At 40.1% G+C, this 23,739-nt stretch overlaps 1 protein-coding gene across 1 annotated transcript in view; it reads right to left on the bottom strand.

Moving 5' to 3' along the window:
- Nucleotides 1-2,289: 2,289 nt before the first annotated feature.
- Nucleotides 2,290-23,739, bottom strand: part of LOC105393456 — a 79,517-nt gene continuing 58,067 nt past the window's right edge. The window contains exons 3-6 of the mRNA XM_048624495.1: nt 14,297-14,432; nt 12,314-12,447; nt 5,236-5,352; nt 2,290-3,121 (exon numbers count right to left, since the gene is read on the bottom strand). Coding sequence (XP_048480452.1) covers nt 2,831-3,121; nt 5,236-5,352; nt 12,314-12,447; nt 14,297-14,432 — 678 coding nt within the window. The 3' untranslated portion in view covers nt 2,290-2,830. The remainder of the gene's footprint in view (nt 3,122-5,235; nt 5,353-12,313; nt 12,448-14,296; nt 14,433-23,739) is intronic.

Raw genomic sequence — 23,739 nt, 5'->3', positions numbered from 1 at the left:
TTTAAATTTAATAATGTAACAAGCTGGTAGTTGAGTTTGAAACTATCGTCGAAAAGTTAGTGAGAATTTGGGCGCGCGGCCGCCGTGTAGCGTGGCCGGGGGTCGAGCGGGCCCGGGCGGCGGCGGCGGCGGCGGCGGCGGCGGCGGCGCGCCATTCACTACTCATTTATGATTCAAGCGATGGACTCGAGGGTTACTCTGGTTTCACAAAAATCGAACGAACGACACCTGTCATTCAAGGAGATAGCGTCGTGGTTAGTGCAGTAGCGAATTTAGTTTTTTCATAAGCTAGACTTACCACTCTTACTCACCCCCGCTGAGGGTAGGAGGGGGCTGATACAGTGTGTTATAATTTATAACCGATGCTGTGCTGTGGAGGCAGCGCGGTCAATGCCGTGATTGCTCGACAACTTTAATATCGTTTTCGTCCTGTATGACAGCATGTTACAAAAAGGAAATTAGCTGGTAACGCAATATTATTCATGACATGATGAAGCGCAAAGGATTAAAATACAATATATTATAAAAAAGAAGGATTAAACGCACCTTTATTTTATATAAACTATACACATGACCGTTAAATCTTAGAGGTATTGAATAATAATATCAACAGAAATTATTAGTTATTTCACTAACAATCAGGCATTACCCAATCGAGAAATGTATTAGTTGTAGTTGTCTTTGATAATTAATAGCTCATTAGTATATTATTTGACCCGGAGAGAACGGTTCGCTACATAATCAGTTTAATAGCTATCAGTGCGCGGCTGCGATTACTCTGTCGAGATCCAGGCGGCCTCGCTGATATATTGCTAAATGGAAATTACTACTAGTTAGTGTGTACTTGTGTAGGACATCTGTGCAGGCCCGCACTCCTGCACGACCCGCACTCCTGCACGGCCGCAAAGTGCAGGGTGCGGGAGAGAAGAGTGGAGTGGCTCGCACTATTTATCAATTAGGCATACTTCCACGTAGGTACATATCATCTCAATCAATTTTTCCTTAAAATATGCCTACAATTAAATACGAAATCGTACATAAATATGTAGGGTGTGTTATCCTATGTACCTTTCCAGAATTGATTACTGGCGTTCTTTACCTGTATCACTAAACGCAATCTCGTACAGGTTTCAGAAAGTGTTAAAAGTGGAACATGATATTATATTATTTAGGTATGTACATACAATGCATGTAAGTACCTACATAAATGAATACGTTAACATTCTGACTGTCCCTTTGCAGTCTCTTAATATCAGAATATTGCTAGTTATTACAATAACTAGTAAAAGGTGGTATTAATGGAACCTGTAGAACCTAAACAACAGTTTACCTTTATTGTATGTGAATTGATAAAGTAGGTGCTTCTTCATAGAAACATTACAAAATTCTAACATTGAGTTATTTATTGACGAGCCACATAGCCACATTATCTTTTACACTGGAAGTGATGTTCCTAAACATTTACTACCCTGAACATTTTGTTTTCAATAATATATTTCGAAATTTGTCGAAACATAACAATCCGCTCGAAACTAAATTTGTTAGCGTAAAGTTTTTAATTTGGGAGGTTCGAGTATTAAAATTTATCTGAACTAGCACAAACTGTTACGTTGAATATTTTACTAATTCTATTAGTTTTGCGATTAGTAACTTTACAGTGGTAGGAGAATTCAAATTTTGGGAAATAAGGTTTTGCAAAGATTAGGTCATAACAATTATGATTGATGTACAATGAAACACTTACAATTTTATTCAAAGCGAAATTTAACGATAACATTAATTTAACGGTATAAAAATATTTTGGCCCGATGGTTTTTAATGATGATAAAATCAATACAAGATTACTCAATGTAAGTACCTTGTACCGAGGTGCTTCGTGAGTATGAATACGTGTTTACTGCCCGTCGGAGCGAATCCTGGGGCCATGTTTAATCATGTCTTAATGAGATTTCCTTTTAAAACTCCTGTATCGCTTTCAGCGGTGTTTAGGAAATTCGTAATCTGTTTAAGAACCCAATCCAATCGGAATTCATGCTGACATTTAATTTGAGAGTTCAATTATGTAGGTACGCATTAAATGTATTATTCATCTACCAACGTGACGGTACCTTAATCCAGATTAATGATAATTATTTATTATAGTAAAATACTCGTATTATACGCAATCACACTAGTGTGTTGTGGCACTTTTGTCCCGGAATCCTCACTGTTTTATTAAAACACAAAGTAAAACTCGCCTTGTAGCTTTTTAAATATTTTCTTAATCCTGAAATGTTTCGGTCGGTGTATGGAGTGTGACTCACCGGTCTCGGGAGGCGGTGTATGGAGTGTGACTCACCGGTCTCGGGCAGGCGGTGTATGGAGTGTGACTCACCGGTCTCGGGCAGGCGGTGTATGGAGTGTGACTCACCGGTCTCGGAAGGCGGTGTATGGAGTGTGACTCACCGGTCTCGGGAGGCGGTGTATGGAGTGTGACTCACCGGTCTCGGGAGGCGGTGTATGGAGTGTGACTCACCGGTCTCGGGCAGGCGGTGTATGGAGTGTGACTCACCGGTCTCGGGAGGCGGTGTATGGAGTGTGACTCACCGGTCTCGGGCAGGCGGTGTATGGAGTGTGACTCACCGGTCTCGGGAGGCGGTGTATGGAGTGTGACTCACCGGTCTCGGGAGGCGGTGTATGGAGTGTGACTCACCGGTCTCGGGCAGGCGGTGTATGGAGTGTGACTCACCGGTCTCGGGAGGCGGTGTATGGAGTGTGACTCACCGGTCTCGGGCAGGCGGTGTATGGAGTGTGACTCACCGGTCTCGGGAGGCGGTGTATGGAGTGTGACTCACCGGTCTCGGGAGGCGGTGTATGGAGTGTGACTCACTGGTCTCGGGCAGGCGGTGTATGGAGTGTGACTCACCGGTCTCGGGAGGCGGTGTATGGAGTGTGACTCACCGGTCTCGGGCAGGCGGTGTATGGAGTGTGACTCACCGGTCTCGGGCAGGCGGTGTATGGGGAACACGATGGCTTCGTGTAGCTTGGTCTCGCTCGTGGGTCGCGTCTTCTCCCTCTCTTCCGCCGCGCTCTTCTCCGTGCTCTGGATGTAGATGGAGTAGATGATCGCCGTACACCGCAACTGCAACGAAACCATTTTATAATACACAAGAAAATGGCATGAGGCGTTATTGAAATATTTAAATAAATAAAGTGTTAGTTAATTTATGATCGTATTATTACTGGCGATTATACATATGCTTTGTAATTGTCTGCTTCCGTATTAGGTTAATCCGTATCAAGTAAATTACATAACTCATAAAAATATACAAGAATATATAAGTAACAAGTCTGCATAATGATAATAAATTATTATGTTACCGAAGTTTAATTTTGTTGGCATGAAGCATGACAACTATACATCCCTTACAAAGTTACAAATAATGTGAGCACAGACCCCTATTGATCAGGGAACATAATGGACGACGGCTATTATCTGTTGGCTAACTCTCATCAATTATCTTTGTAAGGGCTCAACCAAGTGATAGTTCCGTAGGTAGATAACTATGTAAAGCTAAAAGCTTCAGGACTCATGTAAAGACCTTTACGGTTTAGTTCTATCTAAGAAGAGGTAAAGTTTGTTCATTTTGATGATCCTTTGAATATAATTTTATTATTAGAAAGCATCGAGTGATCGTATCGTGGAGTCAGCTGAAAAAAATTACAATATTTACAATAATATCAGATGTAATATAATTTTATGAAATTCTTGCCGGATATAACCAGTTGAGGACGAGCACTGAGACTCAAGAATAATGTGACGAGGAACAAAAGGAGCAAAATTAAGCTTAATAGAAACACCACGCCGGCAACAATGGGGAATGTTATATTAACAAGCTCCAACAAAAGGTTTTCGAATTTAGGTGATTTTCATTTATGAAGCCGAAAACAAAATGTGTTTCGCTGCTAGCTGTACCTAACTAGGGTGATGTATTGTTGCTTTGAATTATTAAACTAGAGTAATACATAGAATTATGTATGCTAAATATCTTGAATAAATGATGGTAGTATAGAGGAAGTGTTGAACAATGGATTGTGTTTGATTTGATTTTTATTAAAATTTCATCGACTGCCGTTACTAAAAACTATTGTGACCGAAATTGAAACGAGCCTGCGGGCGAGCTGAACTGCTGAGGGCAGTTTGACTTTTGTACGATTGGCTGGTTCATACCTATTTGCAGGAGTACAGCCGCTCAAAAACGTCGATATGTTAGTACATTATTAAATTGAAACTGAATAGATCTGATGATACTCGTAAATCTCTTAATATCTCTGAATAGATCTGATGATACGCGTAAATCTCGTTATGACGTGTTCTACCACACACAAAAAATACAGATAACTTTTACCACAGGAGACTTTTAACATAGTATGTGATAAGGTATGTTATCCTTTATGTACGGAGCAAGTTGTAGCCGCGTGTGTACCGTTGTCGGCGCCATCAAGTTTACAAACACGGTGTTCAGTTTCTCTATTGTTCCGGGCGTGCCTTTCTGTACCGAACCAACTAGCTCTGTGCACAGCCAGCGCTTTCCCATCGCACTGGCGCCTGAGCACGAGGTCCTTTGATTCCGGTAATGAGAGTTTAGGACTCATTTTGCTCATGCAGCACTCAAATAAACCGGATAGATTATTTTGATAAATAGATAAAAGTGAGATTTGTGTTCTTTTCTATGCCCACCATACTATTTTAATTAACGCCACAATACATGCACACAGTTATAAAATTGAATATTTTTTAATAAATTTACGTAAGAGGGTTATGATTATGATTATACATTAAAATTGGCCAAAATGTAACGAAATGCAATATTGTGCGGCTCAATTTAGTAATGGCTGCGTCGTAGCCGAGAGTGCTACGACCGTCGTAACCATGAGTGCTACGCCGCCGCCGTAGCAATCGTAGCAAGCCGTAGTATTAAAATGTAGCGTAAAATTGCCACAACAAAAACCACTTGTTTCATTATCTCACAAAATATATCAAATAGTGAAGGTCTTGTGAATATGCAACTGGGCTCGTCGTGACTAGTCAGAGCTTGAGACGAGCTTCTACATCAATATATTGATGAAATTAAAAGCATCGTGAGTGACGTATTCAACTGTACTTTCAAGCTAAACTGTAAGTCTAGCGCCCTCTAGTGTCCCGTGTTTGCGATAAGTAAGTAAGATCCGATAAGAAGAAGAGAGTGGTGGTACCTTGAGGCGGTTGTCCTGGAAGTGGTGCTTCTGCACGACGAAGGCGATGGTGCTGTACGCCGTGAGCAGCTTGTCCGCGCCCACCTCCACGCGCTGCCACACGTGCTGCGCCTGCGCCTGCACACACAGACATGCACTGTTAGATTCATTACACACACACACACACACACTGGCAGTGTCAGGTGGATCACTCTGTATGACCAAAAACTAAGTTTTGGATTGGTGCTCCATGACTCTATGTCTCTGCTGCACGAGCCATGACTCTATGTCGCTGTATTAAACGTGCCGATTGCACGACAGCTCACGTTCATTAGTTTTACGTCAGTATAGAGTAACCCTCCTGGAGTCTTCATCACACACATAAATATTATATATTTGTCACTCTCATTCAGTATTGACGTACAGGATCGCGCATATTCTGACCACTTGCCACTTAAGCATGTAGGTATTTTATATGACAATGCTGCCCACAGGGCTATGGCTGCGCTAAAATAAATCATATTATTGTTGGAGTGAATTCTGCGGTGCGGCCCGATCCATAACACAGAGCATAAAATATAATTATCCAATATTTCCCTTGTGCAGCCGTCCCGTTGTGAAATCGTCAAGTATCAGATATAAGTAATAAACAGGCTGCAGAAAATGGAAGCCTCGTCACAGGTCCATTAAGCAATTTGATATAATTCCCAACGCTTTCAGTTACAAGTGGTTACAGCATCTTGTTCGGTCCCTGTGGGCTGATAGTTACAGATACATACAGAAACACATGTTATGTAATAAAACTATTCCTTTTAGTCTAATTAGTATGAAAGGGTCGTAATTCAAATAATATCTATTCAATCGAGAAACCTAATCGTATTGAACCTTGTGTTTTGTTTTATTAAATAAAGATTCAAATATCAATACTCTAAAGTTTCTATGATATAACTAGGTACATATTTGTAAGTGAGAAATTTTTATTCGTCTTAAATTAAATAGGTAATCCTTGTCAAATATGAACATAATAGTACCTATAGTTACACTAATCCTCATACCAAAAGGACCCACAAGCCTAGCTCCATGCATCCTCCAATGCGCCCGACACGCGTGCTCGATACTCCATCACACGGACACAAAACATTCAATCATGAACTGGACGGTTTCCCGTCATCTCTCCTGTAATAGCATGTCTCTGTGAATGCGCCGAGAAGCCTGCTGGAGCCGGGGCTGATGAAGCCATGGAATTGACGCAGCAAAATGTGAACATTAGTACAATGCAGTGAGGTATCTGTGACGGCGGGTTGCTAGCAATGGCCTAATTGGACTGTGGGTAAAAATTTCGTGAAAGGAATTGCAGAAGAACTATTTTTATGTATATTATGTACATCTTAACACATTCAGTTTCATACGTTGATGGTCAAATTACTACGCCTAAAGTAAAGAATGCCGCAAAAAAATAATATAAACATTTATTAATAAACGACGACCGAATGGCGTAGTGGTTAGTGACCCTGACTACTGAGCCGATGGTCCCGGGTTCGATTCCCGGCTGGGGCAGATATTTGTTTAAACACAGATATTTGTTCTCGGGTCTTGCATGTGCCCTTAAAATGGCAATAGGCCCGCCCCCTATTACATTGGGACTAACATAACACTCTGGCGAAAAGTGGGTGCAGCAATGCACCTCTGCCTACCCCGCAAGGGAGTACATTAGTACAAGGCGTGAGTGCGTGTTTTTTTTTAATAAAATAACTGCTCCTTAGTCTCGCAAAATATTACTTAGAGAACAGCAGAACCGATTTGATAATTATTTGTTTTAGTGCGGGCAACAGCTAGGGTATTTATAGGATTGAGATGTAAATGTACCTACTTAAAACACACATGCCTTACACAAACCCACTGGTAGTCGCAAACTACTTAGCAACCAACTTATAACTAGCCTACGTTGGGTACAAAGCTTTTAACTTAACATAAACAAAAATATTATATTCTGAAAGATAAATCTTCTAAGTGTTTCTTGACGGCGCAAAGGGATTAAAAGAGAGAAAGTAAAATAACTTTTTGTACAAAAAAATTGTACTTACAATGATTTTTTTGTTACAGGTACAGGCTACGCCATGTTTCTTTGTCTGGAACTTCGACCACGAACTGACAAGATCGAATGAGGTCAGTTTTTGTTGTTGGTCTGAGGGTCAGTTGTATGTATTTTTTTAAACAGGTATACCTATTTCGAACCTGAAATATTTTTTATTGAGCTAGTTTAGTCTATTTAGATAGTGTAAGAAAAAAAACAGAATCGTGTGGCGAACATGTTTGTAACGCCGCCCGCGCGCCGCCGCCGCCTGCCTGACTCCCGCACGCTCAACTAAACTCCGCCGAAGCTCCTGGACTTTACCGAAAAAGCTCCAAAAACACTCTCCAATATAAAGTTGGTCGGTTAACTCCGTAATTTGCTGAACAAACTTGCTGAAAATCACCAAAGGCTTACATTTTACGGTTTTAATAATGTTAGGATGGGAACTTTTTCGTCCGGAATTATTTTGTTTAAGAAAGGAAAAGGCCGCTTCGTGGGAGTGTGGGGCTTTAATAAGAAACGTTTATTTATAAATATCTACTAATAAAAAAACAAAGCAAATGAAAAAAATAATTTTAAACATTATTTTGTAGTTGGGGATTTAAAATAGTATAGAGTATGATACGCAGTATGATTTTAACCGGATTGCATAATGTAGGTACTGTTATTTCCTTGCCGATAGCGATACCGTAACGCGAGTTGTAGTGTCTTACAAATATGATCGTTGTGAGGCAAATATTTACCAAACATTTTTACAGATAAACTGTTTAAAGGTTTTGCAGGTACGGGTTACATAATAGGTATTGCTATAGTTGCGGCAGCGGCGGCATCATGAACTCCGGTCCTGCCCCCCCTCCGCCGCTCGCGTCTCCGCGCGCCTCCATCATCCATCGTGTTTATTGACTGAGTACCCACAACGGGATATCAGTTTCATATTTTCCAAAATCCCCAGTTCCTAAATAATTAATAAATGAAAAATTCTTGGAATCAACTACAAATACCGAGCCATCATTCATCAAAATAAAATAATATAAAAAAAAATAAACAGACAATCCCTTTCAGGAATTCAAATATGATATAACCTGCGCCAGTGCCTCGGCGAGTTTAATCTTCTTGTCTCGCGTATTTCAATAATCCTTAACAAAATTAATTTGGAACTGTTATTTAGAGAAATGTGCTCGCTTTATAACTTTAATTCATATTGTTCCTACGACACTGAATTTACTTCCAATTTCAACTTTACTCCAGAACCTGAGATAATAACTAATTTGAGTAAGTTTTCACGTTTTATTAGAAACACATGTACTTCTACAAGACAGATGTAAAACTTTACATGGGTCTTGTAAATCGGATGTTTATCGCTGTCAAACTCCTTATGCATTTATAGTTTAACCTTTTAGGATTACAATTCACCCACGGCTCACCACTTGACACAAAAACATAAATAATAATAATATAAACATCGAAGAGGCATGAAAAAGCTCTTTATCCTTTGAATGATTTAATGTTACTATAAATAAAATATTGACTCACCTACTTTCTCGAAATATGAAGAAATATGGTCGGAAATATCTCAGGATTGGTTAAATAATAAAATATGGGAGCACATGAGTGTATCTAAGAGCTATAAATAATTCCCGTGGAATATGTATCGAGTTATACTCGTAGCGGCTGGAGTCTGCGGCTGATATCCGCACTTGCGACTGCAGGTCTCTAGCTTGGTCGAAAACGAACGAACGAGAGCTGTCGATCTGCTGGGATGCAATCGGCATGTTTAATACAACAAGATAAAGTCATTAGGAGCATTCACAAACTTACTTTTTGGTGAGATAGAGAGACCCCCTGCTACCGAATAGTGTATTACACATATTCTTGAAATTGTTCTTTAAAACTTTCATACATGCCTACACAGGATATTGGTTAAAAGAAGACTGGTAAAGGACTTTTAAATTCCATGGCTATTCGATTGTGGGTTCTACTATTGATGTTGTTGTTTAATTAGAAGCAAAATGGGTACGAAATTTTAGCGATTATCCTCAAATGACGGCGCCCGCAGCGGCCACGCTAATTTCATCACATTACTGCACACTGCGCTCCGTCATTACAGAACTCGATCATGGAAATAAGTGCTTATTATCTCCACTATTTGGCGGTAATTTCAAATGGTTACACTAACCCCGCGCTATAGACTTAACCGTTGTTAAGCATTTATAATAAATACTTAATTCAATTAAATTTTCCATTTTATTTTATACTTTTCGTGACTAATTGTTGCGATTTCCAGACAGATGAAAATATAAAATGTTGTAACAATTGCTGTAAAAATATATTCATTCACATAAAAACTATACCTACAGTATTTGTTTTGTACCGTTCCGACTACAGAACATTAAAACGTAGTTTATAACGTAACACCGGAAGTACCTTCAAATGCCGGAAGTCAATCTACAACACGTATCAAGGTTGAAACTATGAATGTATGAAGAAGCTGGTTCATAAATTTTATATGACATCGTGTTTGTTTTTACTGGAGGTGCGTCGCGTCGCCTGGCGGAGACGACGCGGCTATTCCTGAATAAATTATAGATGCTTCCATACTACCACCATATATGAGGAGTATTTAGAACCAAAACATGAAGAGAAATTACTCAGAATGCTGGACATAGAAATATTTGTTAAGTTACGTACTTAATTTTCCTTCACACAGTTTAATTGTTTATATTATTGTCATAGTTTTATTAGATGTGTTTTTCGTCTGCAAGTGACACATGCCGCCGCTAAATACCGCACGTATGTTAATAATTTTATTATTATTATGTGTGAGGAAATATTGCTAGAAATAGTCATGCAAATGCGACGAGACTCCATCACTGAGCATCTGGTAGTAATGACTGCGTCTGTAGGTTACTCCTGCTGCGACTGACTACCTTATGACTGATTTGTTCATTGGTATTTATAAGTTAGTATAGAATAGAATAGAATACGCTCTATTTGCATACCAACAAAGAATCATATGAATGGCAAATTGCAACTTAATTAGGGTACAAAAGGCGGTCTTATCACTAAAAGTGATCTCTGCCAGACAACCTTTGGATGGAGGGAATAAGAGATAAGTTATTGCTGTGGCATTGTCTAAAACGTAATTTTAGAGAGTGTCAGCATGAATTGACTTTTAAACCACCCACGGATAACCTTTATTAACTATACAGACATTGTGAATCCGAAGGCAATTAGTTTTCAATCTCGACAAAGTGTGACATTTATTAAATTTATCAGTCAACTGTTTTACATAAAACTGTCCGTCAGCAGATTTTTTAATACCAGAGAGTATAATATGAGAGAGATTTATATTTTACCTACTTATTGGTTTTTTGGCGTACCTATCATATTATTTGAGGATATCTAGATGCAGTAGCATACTGACTACAGCACCAAAGGCGCCCGGTTCGATCTGGTCGGTCAGACAGGGGCGCTAAGTGGCGGCGGACCACATGAGGTTGCTCTCTAACGGGACCCGTCGTCCACCGAAGGATACATGGAAGAGAGCGGGTCACACAGAGGCTCTGCACTAGAGCAGCCAGAGTAGGTCCTCCCCGAGTCGGAGTGCACCCCCGGTCTCGCCTAATTCAGACATTCCTCTGTTTCCGGAATTCGCTAGCTCGCTCCGTCTCCACTCCGGCGAACCCTCTCGGTAAAAGCTTTGACAAATTTATCTTGTATCACTTTTCTATTGTGCAATTTTAAAGTGCCGGTGTTTGATTTCGTTTGTGAGAAACAATATTACTCGTATACTCGTATCAGGAGTAAAGTAAAAAAAAATATAAAAAAAAATATCTGTAAATTTTAGTAAGTATCTAAAGAAATTATTTTATAAAGGTCTTCATAAAAGCTATTTTCAAATCACATTGTCGATGTGTGCGTGTTCTGTTAGAAGTATCATATGTAAAGTACACATAATTATTTCAGGCTGCCAATAGCTATTGGAGTCGAATGGCCGTGTGTGAGATGTCCCCACATATTTATTTATTTATTTTCAATGCCATCTACAAAATAGTTACGATAAGTAGATATAACTATGAAGTTTAACAAGCAAACAACGAGCTGCTGCCCGTCAAACATTTACCTCCGAGTTTGTTTACAGACAAAAAATCCAAACTAAAAATATTCGGTAATACTGACTGGATGCCTGCTCATGTTTTATAGATACGTATTTTGTTTATTTGAAAATCCTATGAATTCCAAAGCTATTTTTATAAATTCCGTAAATTCAATTTTATAAAAATACTTGTGCACGTCCTATTTTAAGGTAAAAATATGATTCACGCGTGTACCTTGCGAGTACCGAGGAGAGACTGTTGCGCATTGGTGCATCGAGTTCTGCTATTTTAGTTTTGTTGAAAACAGCCGTTATTAATTGATATGTCCATTTGCAAAAACATAACAGAAATTATGTAAATCTAAGTTCCTTAAAGCAAGTTGGCGATAACGAATATGAATTAAACAAGCGGTAAAACCGAGTACCTACCACCCAGTATAGGACCATTGTCTAGCCGCAGAATGCGCGCCCTCCGTGGGGCGCCAATGTTCACCGTGTAGAGACACGTAGGTGATACCTGGCTTGATATTTAACACACTAAGTACTCCAGGCCCTGTAGCACAGGACGCTATTAAGACGTAACAAAAGTTCTCCGTCATGCTCGCTCTTGAGGCTGCGCTATGTGAGTGAGCGCGATGCAAAACTCTTGTCACGTCTTGTACTAGCCCTGGGCTTGTAGTACCTACGGGGCGCACTTAAGACGTGACATAAGTTTGGCATAGCGCTCACTCACATCGCGCAGCCTAAAGAGCGAGCGCGACGGAGAACTTTTGTCACGTCTTAATAGTGCCCCGTGCTACATGGCCAGGTGGACTATTCCGCGCCAAGTTCCACCGTACAGAATGCGCGTGCTCCATGATACGCCCTTACCATGGAGAGGCGTAGTCGATACCTAACTTAATACATAACACATTACTCTGTGTACTCACGGGCTCGCTGTTGATGTAGAAGGAGAGGTTGGCGGCGGGCAGCGAGGCGCGCAGCACGCACTCGGCGCGCAGGCGGGCGCCGGCGCGGTACCGCGGCCGCACGCCGTGTAGCTCCGGGCCCGAGGCTGGCAGGTCTGCGGGAGGGGGGGGGGATAGTCAGCAATGGTAATAATGAGTGGAAGTTAGGTCTGCGGGAGTAGGGAGCAGTCAGCAATGGTAATCATAAGTGGAGACATGTCATACACGGCCACGAGACCAAGGAGGGGGAGGACAGTCAGCAATCATAATGGTAAGTGAAGACATCTGACGCAAGGCCACGATATCAAGCTAGATAGAGCATGTAATATGGGTAGCGCACAGCTTGATATATCTAAACAGATACAAACATATTCAATACTTATGTATTAACCTAAGACCTGAGTAGTTGTGTAGGTACTATACAATACGATACAATATAACTTTATTGAAAAACACACAACATAAATTAAGTACTTACATTACAAAGATAGAGGAATCCGATATTTATATTGAAATGATATAAATTATACAATTTTACGTAGAACTAAGTATAAAATGTCTGATGATTGTTTTTGTAGATACCTTTGTTTTGTACTCAGTGTAATTTCCCCCGGGCCACAGGGCGCCTAAATATAAATAGTAATCAAAATACTAGCATCGCCTAAAACCTTAGTCTCGCCGCCTTTTTATAGCCCTATTTGGAATTCTATTTTGTTTAAAATGTCGGCAGAAATAAAATGTAACGCGATCCGCGCGACGCGATCTCAACAATTTCAATTTCCACTCGATTTTACACAGAAATGGCTTTTGTACGCCGACGAGCACCAATAACTGTTTATTACAAACAGGATCTTGTAACACGCACTTTCCTACTTGCCGTTGTCACTTTTATGCAAACAAAAGAAAGATATACTTAAATATACGTTCATAAATAAAGACCTTAATAAAATTGAAAAGCAGTTTCGTGAATAAGAGGTTAAATATAGGCAGGTATAATATAGACGCACTTAGTTAGACTCTGAGCTGACTTTCCTTGAGATTTTCCTCAGGTCATGCTAAGTATGCAATTAAACCGAGATTAAATCACTAGCCAAGCGGAAAAAAAGTTGTTTTGAACAAAATACTATAAATAGGTAAATCCCGGAAATAGTATCGGAGGCTGGCTCTATAATAAAATAAAATATTTCCGGACTGTATAAAATGTGTGTCGACGAGCAAACACACAATATGTACCTACCTACATTGAAAGTGACAGTATAACTTGTTTACCTACAATTTATTTTATCATTTTTGCACATCCTGCGTGTATCAAATGAATATAGCTGAGGTCACGTATTGATTTTCGTGGTAAAAAACCCCCTGGTCTTATGTCGCTTATTGCTGAGGCCTGCATATTTATAATATCTGGCAGATTTTATTATTGGCTGATAATTGATGCTGATGATAAGGATAACTGTGAGTAAGTGACCAGCAGCAACTCTCCGCATGACACTTACATCGCCGCATGTAAGTGTCATGGCAGGCTCTGTCTAGCTCATCAAAAACCCTCATCACTGCATCAACCTAAGACGACTACAAGGCTCTTTTGTCTCGTTCTAGCTACTGTAGTGCTCTGCCCACTTCAGTAGCCTAGAACGAAAGTACACTAGCTAAAGTGACACTTGCCCACGACCATAGAACAACGCGGACTCGGGTCACGACCCTTATCACGGTGTGCACCTGCGAGGTCTGGAAGGATCTGCTGCCTCTGTCTAGCTATATAGTAGAGAGAGAGCAGGACACTCACCACTCTCATCACTGCGTACACCTTGGTTCATTTGTGGTCTCGTTCTTGCTACTGCAGTGGTCACTGATGAGACAGAGAGCGACACTCACCACTCATCACCCTCATCACCGCGTGCACCTTGGTGGATCTGCTGTCTCGTTCTATCTACTGCAGGGCACACTGGTGAGACAGAGACTCACCCACGACGCGCATGACGGCGTGCACCTGCGCGGTCTGGAAGGAGGGCGCGTCGGCGGACACCTCGCAGGTGTACTTGCCATCAGCTGTGCGCGTCGCGTGCGAGATCGTCAGCCGCTCCGCGTCCGTCTCCGACTTCTGTGGATGAAGAACAGAGAATTAGGTTCGTGGACATAGATAAACATATACTTAGAAGTAAATGAATAGGTAGGTTGGTAAGATTGCTTGTATATATTTATTGCTTTATTAACAAATGATAAAATTTTGATATAGCTCTAGACGAATTGCGGTCAACCCGCACTTCCAACTTGTAAAAGGTGCACTATATTGGTCTGATTTTACCCGTAGTGGCATTGGATGACGCGTAACTACTAAGTCTAAGCCTAAAATTGCTATGAGTATGAGTTATATATATATGCATTTTATATGACTCAGCATAGTGAGAAATAGCTATTAAGATATATTTGTGGCCCGCAATGTATTTCCCGGCATAATGTCTTCAGCGCGGTCTTTCTCAATCGATCAAGTGATACTGTGCTCAAGATTGGACTATGAAATTAAATGTATACCTAAATAACAACATGATAATATTATTTCTTGTCGCAAGACTTAAATAATAACTATATTTTATTATGTAAAAATCTGTAAAATTATATTATACGACGACCGTAATAAATAGTCACCTAAAAATAAAAATCCGATTCGTTTGCAGAAGTGAATAAAGAAGTAATTGCTCAGTGACATGGCTCCGTCTCTTGTTGCAATGGCTTCAGTCGCTGTACTTATATTGTTATGATTATCTCCAACAGTCGCCGCTCTCATAAAGAAAGTAGAAAAATGTGAAAAGGCGCTGTCGTCGTTTTAGCGAGCGTTTGTGAAAGACTCAAAGGGAATTCCTGATAGGGCCCAGAGTTCTGCTAAATAAATTTTATACTGTAACATTATAAATGTGACTTTGATATCAAACAAGCAAACGATACCACGAAAAAATGCTTACATTACGCAAAATATGTAAGATATATTTTGTCACAAAGTCACGAAGTTCTACCACATATAAATAAAGGTAAGGCAGTAAGTACAGCGCCCAGCCATCGCCGAGCCCCAATAACCATTATGGCGGCCAAACAGAGAATTATTAAGTGCTTTAAAGCCCATAGAGTATGTAGATATAGACAAGACCCTCCTTTTCCATGTTCCGAGGTACTTCTTCGGCTCACGATGAATCCACGGTCTATTTTAATGAGGTTAGCTTGAAGACATCGTTATGAAATGCTTATATTACGTATACGTTCTAATCATAAGCGGATGGAAACATAATTATATAATAATAATAATAATATGAGCCATTGGTTTCACATTATGATGTAATTTATGAACTGCTCACGCCAGTCATAATACGACGGCTTTGTTCTATGTCAGGTTACTATAGCACGTTCAGTTTACATGGAATCCATTGGTAAGTTGTATGATTTGAAATATAAGTCCCTATTATGTATAAGTATAAGTGGATGGTGATGTAATAAAAATCTTAAACCTTCTAATCACACAATCGTATATTTACTATTTACATCGTATAGGTATATCGATGAAATACGCGCTAAATTTATCTAAATTTAAAATCGTTATTTAATATGAACCGTGCCATTAAACTTTGCCATTATACTTTAAACAAATTTAGGCTTACATTTGAGCATATAGCTCTCCGCCGCTCACGCCACCGCCACCGGGCCCGCCGCGCCGCCGGCCCTCGCGTGTCGGCCTGACCCACTTCCACCGTCGGAGGTAACCTTTATTTAAAGTTTTCTTTTCTCGAAAGCTTAGACACCTTGCTAATTTTAAACTGAACTTAAAATAATCTCAATCTTTGAATACGTACTTAAGTATAGGTATAGGTATATACTTGCTTATTTTAAATGTGATTGATCATTTATCTTCATAGGTGTAGATTGATGATTTGCTACTCAAATAAGTGCTAATTCATTTTCGTGTCAGTAATCCTTCCTACTCAGGGCGTTTGCGCTCAAATTTTCGATTACAAACTGGATGTGCAATTGTACTCGCGCGGACCTGCGTGAAGTTAGCAGCCTAAAGTTAGCAGCCTATGAATATGCGACCAAATTAAGATGGTCACTTCACTCATCCTGTTCTTATTCAATTAAAACGTATGCAAAGGCTAACGTTGTGTATAGTAGTAGTACTATATGCTAATAAAAATTTAATACAAACCAATATTGTCAAAATTACCATAATTCTAACTTATTTAAATTAAAGTCAGCAGCCTAAATGGTCCATTTGTATGGAGACACCTGGAAGTTGTCCAGATGCCAGCATCTCACCTAGTTTATTTTGTGTGTTGTTTCATAAGAAAAGGCTGACAGAAGTTTCATCAACATTGAAAGAGGATAGCAGGGGTAGCCGGGCCACTTTATAACTGATTTTGGTGAAAAATCGTCATTTTGTATGGAGACACCTGGAAGTTGTCCAGATGCCAGCATCTCACCTAGTTTATTTTGTGTGTTGTTTCATAAGAAAAGACTGACAGAAGTTTCATCAACATTGAAAGAGGATAACAGGGGTAACGGGACGAAAGAATGAAATAAAAAGTTAGCAGCCTAAATGGTGAATTTGTATGGGGGCACCTGGAAGTCGTCCAGATGCCAGCATCTCACCTAGTATATTTTGTGTGTATTCCCATAAACAAAGGCTGACAGAAGTTTCATCAACATTGAAAGAGGATAGCAGGGGTAGCCGGGCCACTTTATAACAGATTTTGGTGGAAATACGTCATTTTGTATGGAGACACCTGGAAGTTGTCCAGATGCCAGCATCTCACCTAGTTTATTTTGTGTGTTGTTTCATAAAAAAAGGCTGACAGAAGTTTCATCAACATTGAAAGAGGATAACAGGGGTAACGGGACGAAAGAATGAAATATAAAGTTAGCAGCCTAAATGGTGACTTTGTATGGGGGCACCTGGAAGTCGTCCAGATGCCAGCATCTCACCTAGTTTATTTTGTGTATATTCCTATAAACAAAGGCTGACAGAAGATTCATCAACATTGAAAGAGGATAGCAGGGGTAGCCGGGCCATTTTATAACTAATTTTGGTGGAAAATCGTCATTTTGTATGGAGACACCTGGAAGTTGTCCAGATGCCAGCATCTCACCTAGTTTATTTTGTGTGTTGTTTCATAAGAAAAGGCTGACAGAAGTTTCATCAACATTGAAAGAGGATAACAGGGTAACGGGACGAAAGAATGAAATAAAAAGTTAGCAGCCTAAATGGTGACTTTGTATGGGGGCACCTGGAAGTCGTCCAGATACCAGCATCTCACCTAATTTATTTTGTGTATATTCCCATAAACAAAGGCTGACAGAAGTTTCATCAACATTGAAAGAGGATAGCAGGGGTAGCCGGGCCACTTTATAACTGATTTTGGTGGAAAAACGACATTTTGTATGGAGACACCTGTAAGTTTTCCAGATGCCAGCATCTCACCTAGTTTATTTTGTGTGTTGTTTTATAAGAAAAGGCTGACAGAAGTTTCATCAACATTGAAAGAGGATAACAGGGGTAACGGGACGAAAGAATGAAATAAAAAGTTAGCAGCCTAAATGGTGAATTTGTATGGGGGCACCTGGAAGTCGTCCAGATGCCAGCATCTCACCTAGTTTATTTTGTGTATATTCGCATAAACAAAGGCTGACAGAAATTTCATCTACATTGAAAGAGGATAGCAGGGGTAGCCAGGCCACTTTATAACTGATTTTGGTGGAAAAACGACATTTTGTATGGAGACACCTGGAAGTTGTCCAGATGCCAGCATCTCACCTAGTTTATTTTGTGTGTTGTTGCATAAAAAAAGGCTGACAGAAGTTTCATCAACATTGAAAGAGGATAACAGAGGTAACGGGACGAAAGAATGAAATAAAAAGTTAGCAGCCTAAATGGTGAATTTGTATGGGGGCACCTGGAAGTCGTCCAGATGCCAGCATCTCACCTAGTTTATTTTGTGTATATTCCCATAAACAAAGGCTGACAGAAGTTTCATCAACATTGAAAGAGGATAACAGGGGTAACGGGACGAAAGAATGAAATATAAAGTTAGCAGCCTAAATGGTGACTTTGTATGGGGGCACCTGGAAGTCGTCCAGATGCCAGCATCTCACCTAGTTTATTTTGTGTGTTGTTTCATAAAAAAAGGCTGACAGAAGTTTCATCAACATTGAAAGAGGATAGCAGGGGTAGCCGGGCCACTTTATAACTGATTTTGGTGGAAAAACGACATTTTATATGGAGAAACCTGGAAGTTTTCCAGATGCCAGCATCTCACCTAGTTTATTTTGTGTGTTGTTTTATAAGAAAAGGCTGACAGAAGTTTCATCAACATTGAAAGAGGATAACAGGGGTAACGGGACGAAAGAATGAAATAAAAAGTTAGCAGCCTAAATGGTGAATTTGTATGGGGGCACCTGGAAGTCGTCCAGATGCCAGCATCTCACCTAGTATATTTTGTGTGTATTCCCATAAACAAAGGCTGACAGAAGTTTCATCAACATTGAAAGAGGATAGCAGGGGTAGCCGGGCCACTTTATAACTGATTTTGGTGGAAAAACGACATTTTGTATGGAGACACCTGGAAGTTGTCCAGATGCCAGCATCTCACCTAGTTTATTTAGTGTGTTGTTGCATAAAAAAAGGCTGACAGAAGTTTCATCAACATTGAAAGAGGATAACAGGGGTAACGGGACGAAAGAATGAAATAAAAAGTTAGCAGCCTAAATTATGACTTTGTATGGGGGCACCTGGAAGTCGTCCAGATGCCAGCATCTCACCTAGTTTATTTTATGTGTTGTTTCATAAGAAAAGGCTGACAGAAGTTTCATCAACATTGAAAGAGGATAACAGGGGTAACGGGACGAAAGAATGAAATATAAAGTTAGCAGCCTAAATGGTGACTTTGTACGGGGGCACCTGGAAGTCGTCCAGATGCCAGCATCTCACCTAGTTTTTTTTGTGTATATTCCCATAAACAAAGGCTGACAGAAGTTTCATCAATATTGAAAGAGGATAGCAGGGGTAGCCGGGCCATTTTATAACAGATTTTGGTGGAAAATCGTCATTTTGTTATCATTCTTTCGTCCCGTTACACCTGTTATCCTCTTTCAATGTTGATGAAACTTCTGTCAGCCTTTTTTTATAAAACAACACACAATATAAACTAGGTGAGATGCAGGCATCTGGAAAACTTCCAGGTGTCTCCATACAAAATGACGATTTTCCACCAAAATCAGTTATAAAATGGCCCGGCTACCCCTGCTATCCTCTTTCAATGTTGATGAAACTTCTGTCAGCCTTTGTTTATGGGAATATACACAAAATAAACTAGGTGAGATGCTGGCATCTGGACGACTTCCAGGTGCCCCCGTACAAAGTCACCATTTAGGCTGCTAACTTTATATTTCATTCTTTCGTCCCTTTACCCCTGTTATCCTCTTTCAATGTTGATGAAACTTCTGTCAGCCTTTTTTTATGAAACAACACACAAAATAAACTAGGTGAGATGCTGGCATCTGGACGACTTCCAGGTGCCCCCATACAAAGTCACCATTTAGGCTGCTAACTTTATATTTCATTCTTTCGTCCCGTTACCCCTGTTATCCTCTTTCAATGTTGATGAAACTTCTGTCAGCCTTTTTTTATGGGAATATACACAAAATAAACTAGTTGAGATGCTGGCATCTGGACGACTTCCAGGTGCCCCCATACAAATTCACCATTTAGGCTGCTAACTTTTTATTTCATTCTTTCGTCCCGTTACCCCTGTTATCCTCTTTCAATGTTGATGAAACTTCTGTCAGCCTTTGTTTATGGGAATATACACAAAATAAACTAGGTGAGATGCTGGCATCTGGACAATTTTCAGGTGTCTCCATACAAAATGACGATTTTCCACCATAATCAGTTATAAAATGGCCCGGCTACCCCTGCTATCCTCTTTCAATGTTGATTAAACTTCTGTCAGCCTTTGTTTATGGGAATATACACAAAATAAACTAGGTGAGATGCTGGCATCTGGACGACTTCCAGGTGCCCCCATACAAAGTCACCATTTAGGCTGCTAACTTTATATTTCATTCTTTCGTCCCGTTACCCCTGTTATCCTCTTTCAATGTTGATGAAACTTCTGTCAGCCTTTTTTTATGAAACAACACACAAAATAAACTAGGTGAGATGCTGGCATCTGGACGACTTCCAGGTGCTCCCATACAAAGTCACCATTTAGGCTGCTAACTTTATATTTCATTCTTTCGTCCCGTTACCCCTGTTATCCTCTTTCAATGTTGATGAAACTTCTGTCAGCCTTTGTTTATGGGAATATACACAAAATAAACTAGGTGAGATGCTGGCATCTGGACGACTTCCAGGTGCCCCCATACAAATTCACCATTTAGGCTGCTAACTTTTTATTTCATTCTTTCGTCCCGTTACCCCTGTTATCCTCTTTCAATGTTGATGAAACTTCTGTCAGCCTTTTTTTATGCAACAACACACAAAATAAACTTGGTGAGATGTTGGCATCTGGACAACTTCCAGGTGTCTCCATACAAAATGTCGTTTTTCCACCAAAATCAGTTATAAAGTGGCCCGGCTACCCCTGCTATCCTCTTTCAATGTTGATGAAACTTCTGTCAGCCTTTGTTTATGGGAATATACACAAAATAAACTAGGTGAGATGCTGGCATCTGGACGACTTCCAGGTGCCCCCATACAAATTCACCATTTAGGCTGCTAACTTTTTATTTCATTCTTTCGTCCCGTTACCCCTGTTATCCTCTTTCAATGTTGTTGAAACTTCTGTCAGCCTTTTCTTATAAAACAACACACAAAATATACTAGGTGAGATGCTGGCATCTGGAAAACTTCCAGGTGTCTCCATACAAAATGTCGTTTTTCCACCAAAATCAGTTATAAAGTGGCCCGGCTACCCCTGCTATCCTCTTTCAATGTTGATGAAACTTCTGTCAGCCTTTTTTTATGAAACAACACACAAAATAAACTAGGTGAGATGCTGGCATCTGGACGACTTCCAGGTGCCCCCATACAAAGTCACCATTTAGGCTGCTAACTTTATATTTCATTCTTTCGTCCCGTTACCCCTGCTATCCTCTTTCAATGTAGATGAAATTTCTGTCAGCCTTTGTTTATGCGAATATACACAAAATAAACTAGGTGAGATGCTGGCATCTGGACGACTTCCAGGTGCCCCCATACAAATTCACCATTTAGGCTGCTAACTTTTTATTTCATTCTTTCGTCCCGTTACCCCTGTTATCCTCTTTCAATGTTGATGAAACTTCTGTCAGCCTTTTCTTATAGAACAGCACACAAAATAAACTAGGTGAGATGCTGGCATCTGGAAAACTTCCAGGTGTCTCCATACAAAATGTCGTTTTTCCACCAAAATCAGTTATAAAGTGGCCCGGCTACCCCTGCTATCCTCTTTCAATGTTGATGAAACTTCTGTCAGCCTTTGTTTATGGGAATATACACAAAAGAAACTAGGTGAGATGCTGGCATCTGGACGACTTCCAGGTGCCCCCATACAAAGTCACCATTTAGGCTGCTAACTTTTTATTTAATTCTTTCGTCCCGTTACCCCTGTTATCCTCTTTCAATGTTGATGAAACTTCTGTCAGCCTTTTCTTATGAAACAACACACAAAATAAACTAGGTGAGATGCTGGCATCTGGACAACTTCCAGGTGTCTGAAATACCCCTGTTATCCTCTTTCAATGTTGATGAAACTTCTGTCAGCCTTTTTTTATGAAACAACACACAAAATAAACTAGGTGAGATGCTGGCATCTGGACAACTTCCAGGTGTCTCCATACAAAATGACGTATTTCCACCAAAATCTGTTATAAAGTGGCCCGGCTACCCCTGCTATCCTCTTTCAATGTTGATGAAACTTCTGTCAGCCTTTGTTTATGGGAATACACACAAAATAAACTAGGTGAGATGCTGGCATCTGGACGACTTCCAGGTGCCCCCATACAAATTCACCATATAGGCTGCTAACTTTTTATTTCATTCTTTCGTCCCGTTACCCCTGTTATCCTCTTTCAATGTTGATGAAACTTCTGTCAGCCTTTTCTTATAGAACAACACACAAAATAAACTAGGTGAGATGCTGGCATCTGGAAAACTTCCAGGTGTCTCCATACAAAATGTCGTTTTTCCACCAAAATCAGTTATAAAGTGGCCCGGCTACCCCTGCTATCCTCTTTCAATGTTGATGAAACTTCTGTCAGCCTTTGTTTATGGGAATATACACAAAATAAACTAGGTGAGATGCTGGCATCTGGACGACTTCCAGGTGCCCCCATACAAAGTCACCATTTAGGCTGCTAACTTTTTATTTCATTCTTTCGTCCCGTTACCCCTGTTATCCTCTTTCAATGTTGATGAAACTTCTGTCAGTCTTTTCTTATGAAACAACACACAAAATAAACTAGGTGAGATGCTGGCATCTGGACAACTTCCAGGTGTCTCCATACAAAATGACGATTTTTCACCAAAATCAGTTATAGAGTGGCCCGGCTACCCCTGCTATCCTCTTTCAATGTTGATGAATCTTCTGTCAGCCTTTTCTTATGAAACAACACACAAAATAAACTAGGTGAGATGCTGGCATCTGGACAACTTCTAGGTGTCTCCATACAAATGGACCATTTAGGCTGCTGACTTTAATTTAAATAAGTTAGAATTATGGTAATTTTGACAATATTGGTTTGTATTAAATTTGTTTTAGCATATAGTACTACTACTATACACAACGTAAGCCTTTGCATATGTTTAATTGAATAAGAACAGGATGAGTGAAGTGACCATCTTAATTTGGTCGCATATTCATAGGCTGCTAACTTTAGGCTGCTAACTTCACGCAGGTCTCGCGCGGTGCCTCGTTCATAAAGGCGCTCTCTCCTCGCCGGCTCCTGTATTCAGTACTCACGTAATTACAGCTCCCAGCCGCCTGTGTACTCAATGCCACGCGAGTGTAGTGCGTACACTCGGCTAAAGAGATACGTGTGCCACCCTAGCGTAAACAGTTTGATCCTATGAGTCATGGGTGGAAGATAGGTGAATAAATTTTGATGACTACTACTAGTACTATATATTTAATTTTTTTACAATATATTTAATTTAATATTGTCAATAGGTTAAGTATGTTTTAAGGTACGTGTGCATCTTTGGATTATAAAATTAATCTGTTTGATCTGGGTTGGCCTATGTATCTCTCTTGCTGACTGTACTTGTGTAGTGTGCCCTACTGTGCACGCGCCCACTTCGCTATTGCTCATTTACTCAACTCTCCTGTTCTGCTCAACGGCCGGAAAACTTTAGGATTGCAGTTTATGTACGCTTAGGGCGGTATGTCTTG

This window comes from Plutella xylostella, chromosome 12 (genome assembly GCF_932276165.1).
Source record: "Plutella xylostella chromosome 12, ilPluXylo3.1, whole genome shotgun sequence".
NCBI lineage: Eukaryota > Metazoa > Arthropoda > Insecta > Lepidoptera > Plutellidae > Plutella > Plutella xylostella.
This window is presented reverse-complemented; position numbering and strand designations above follow the sequence as displayed.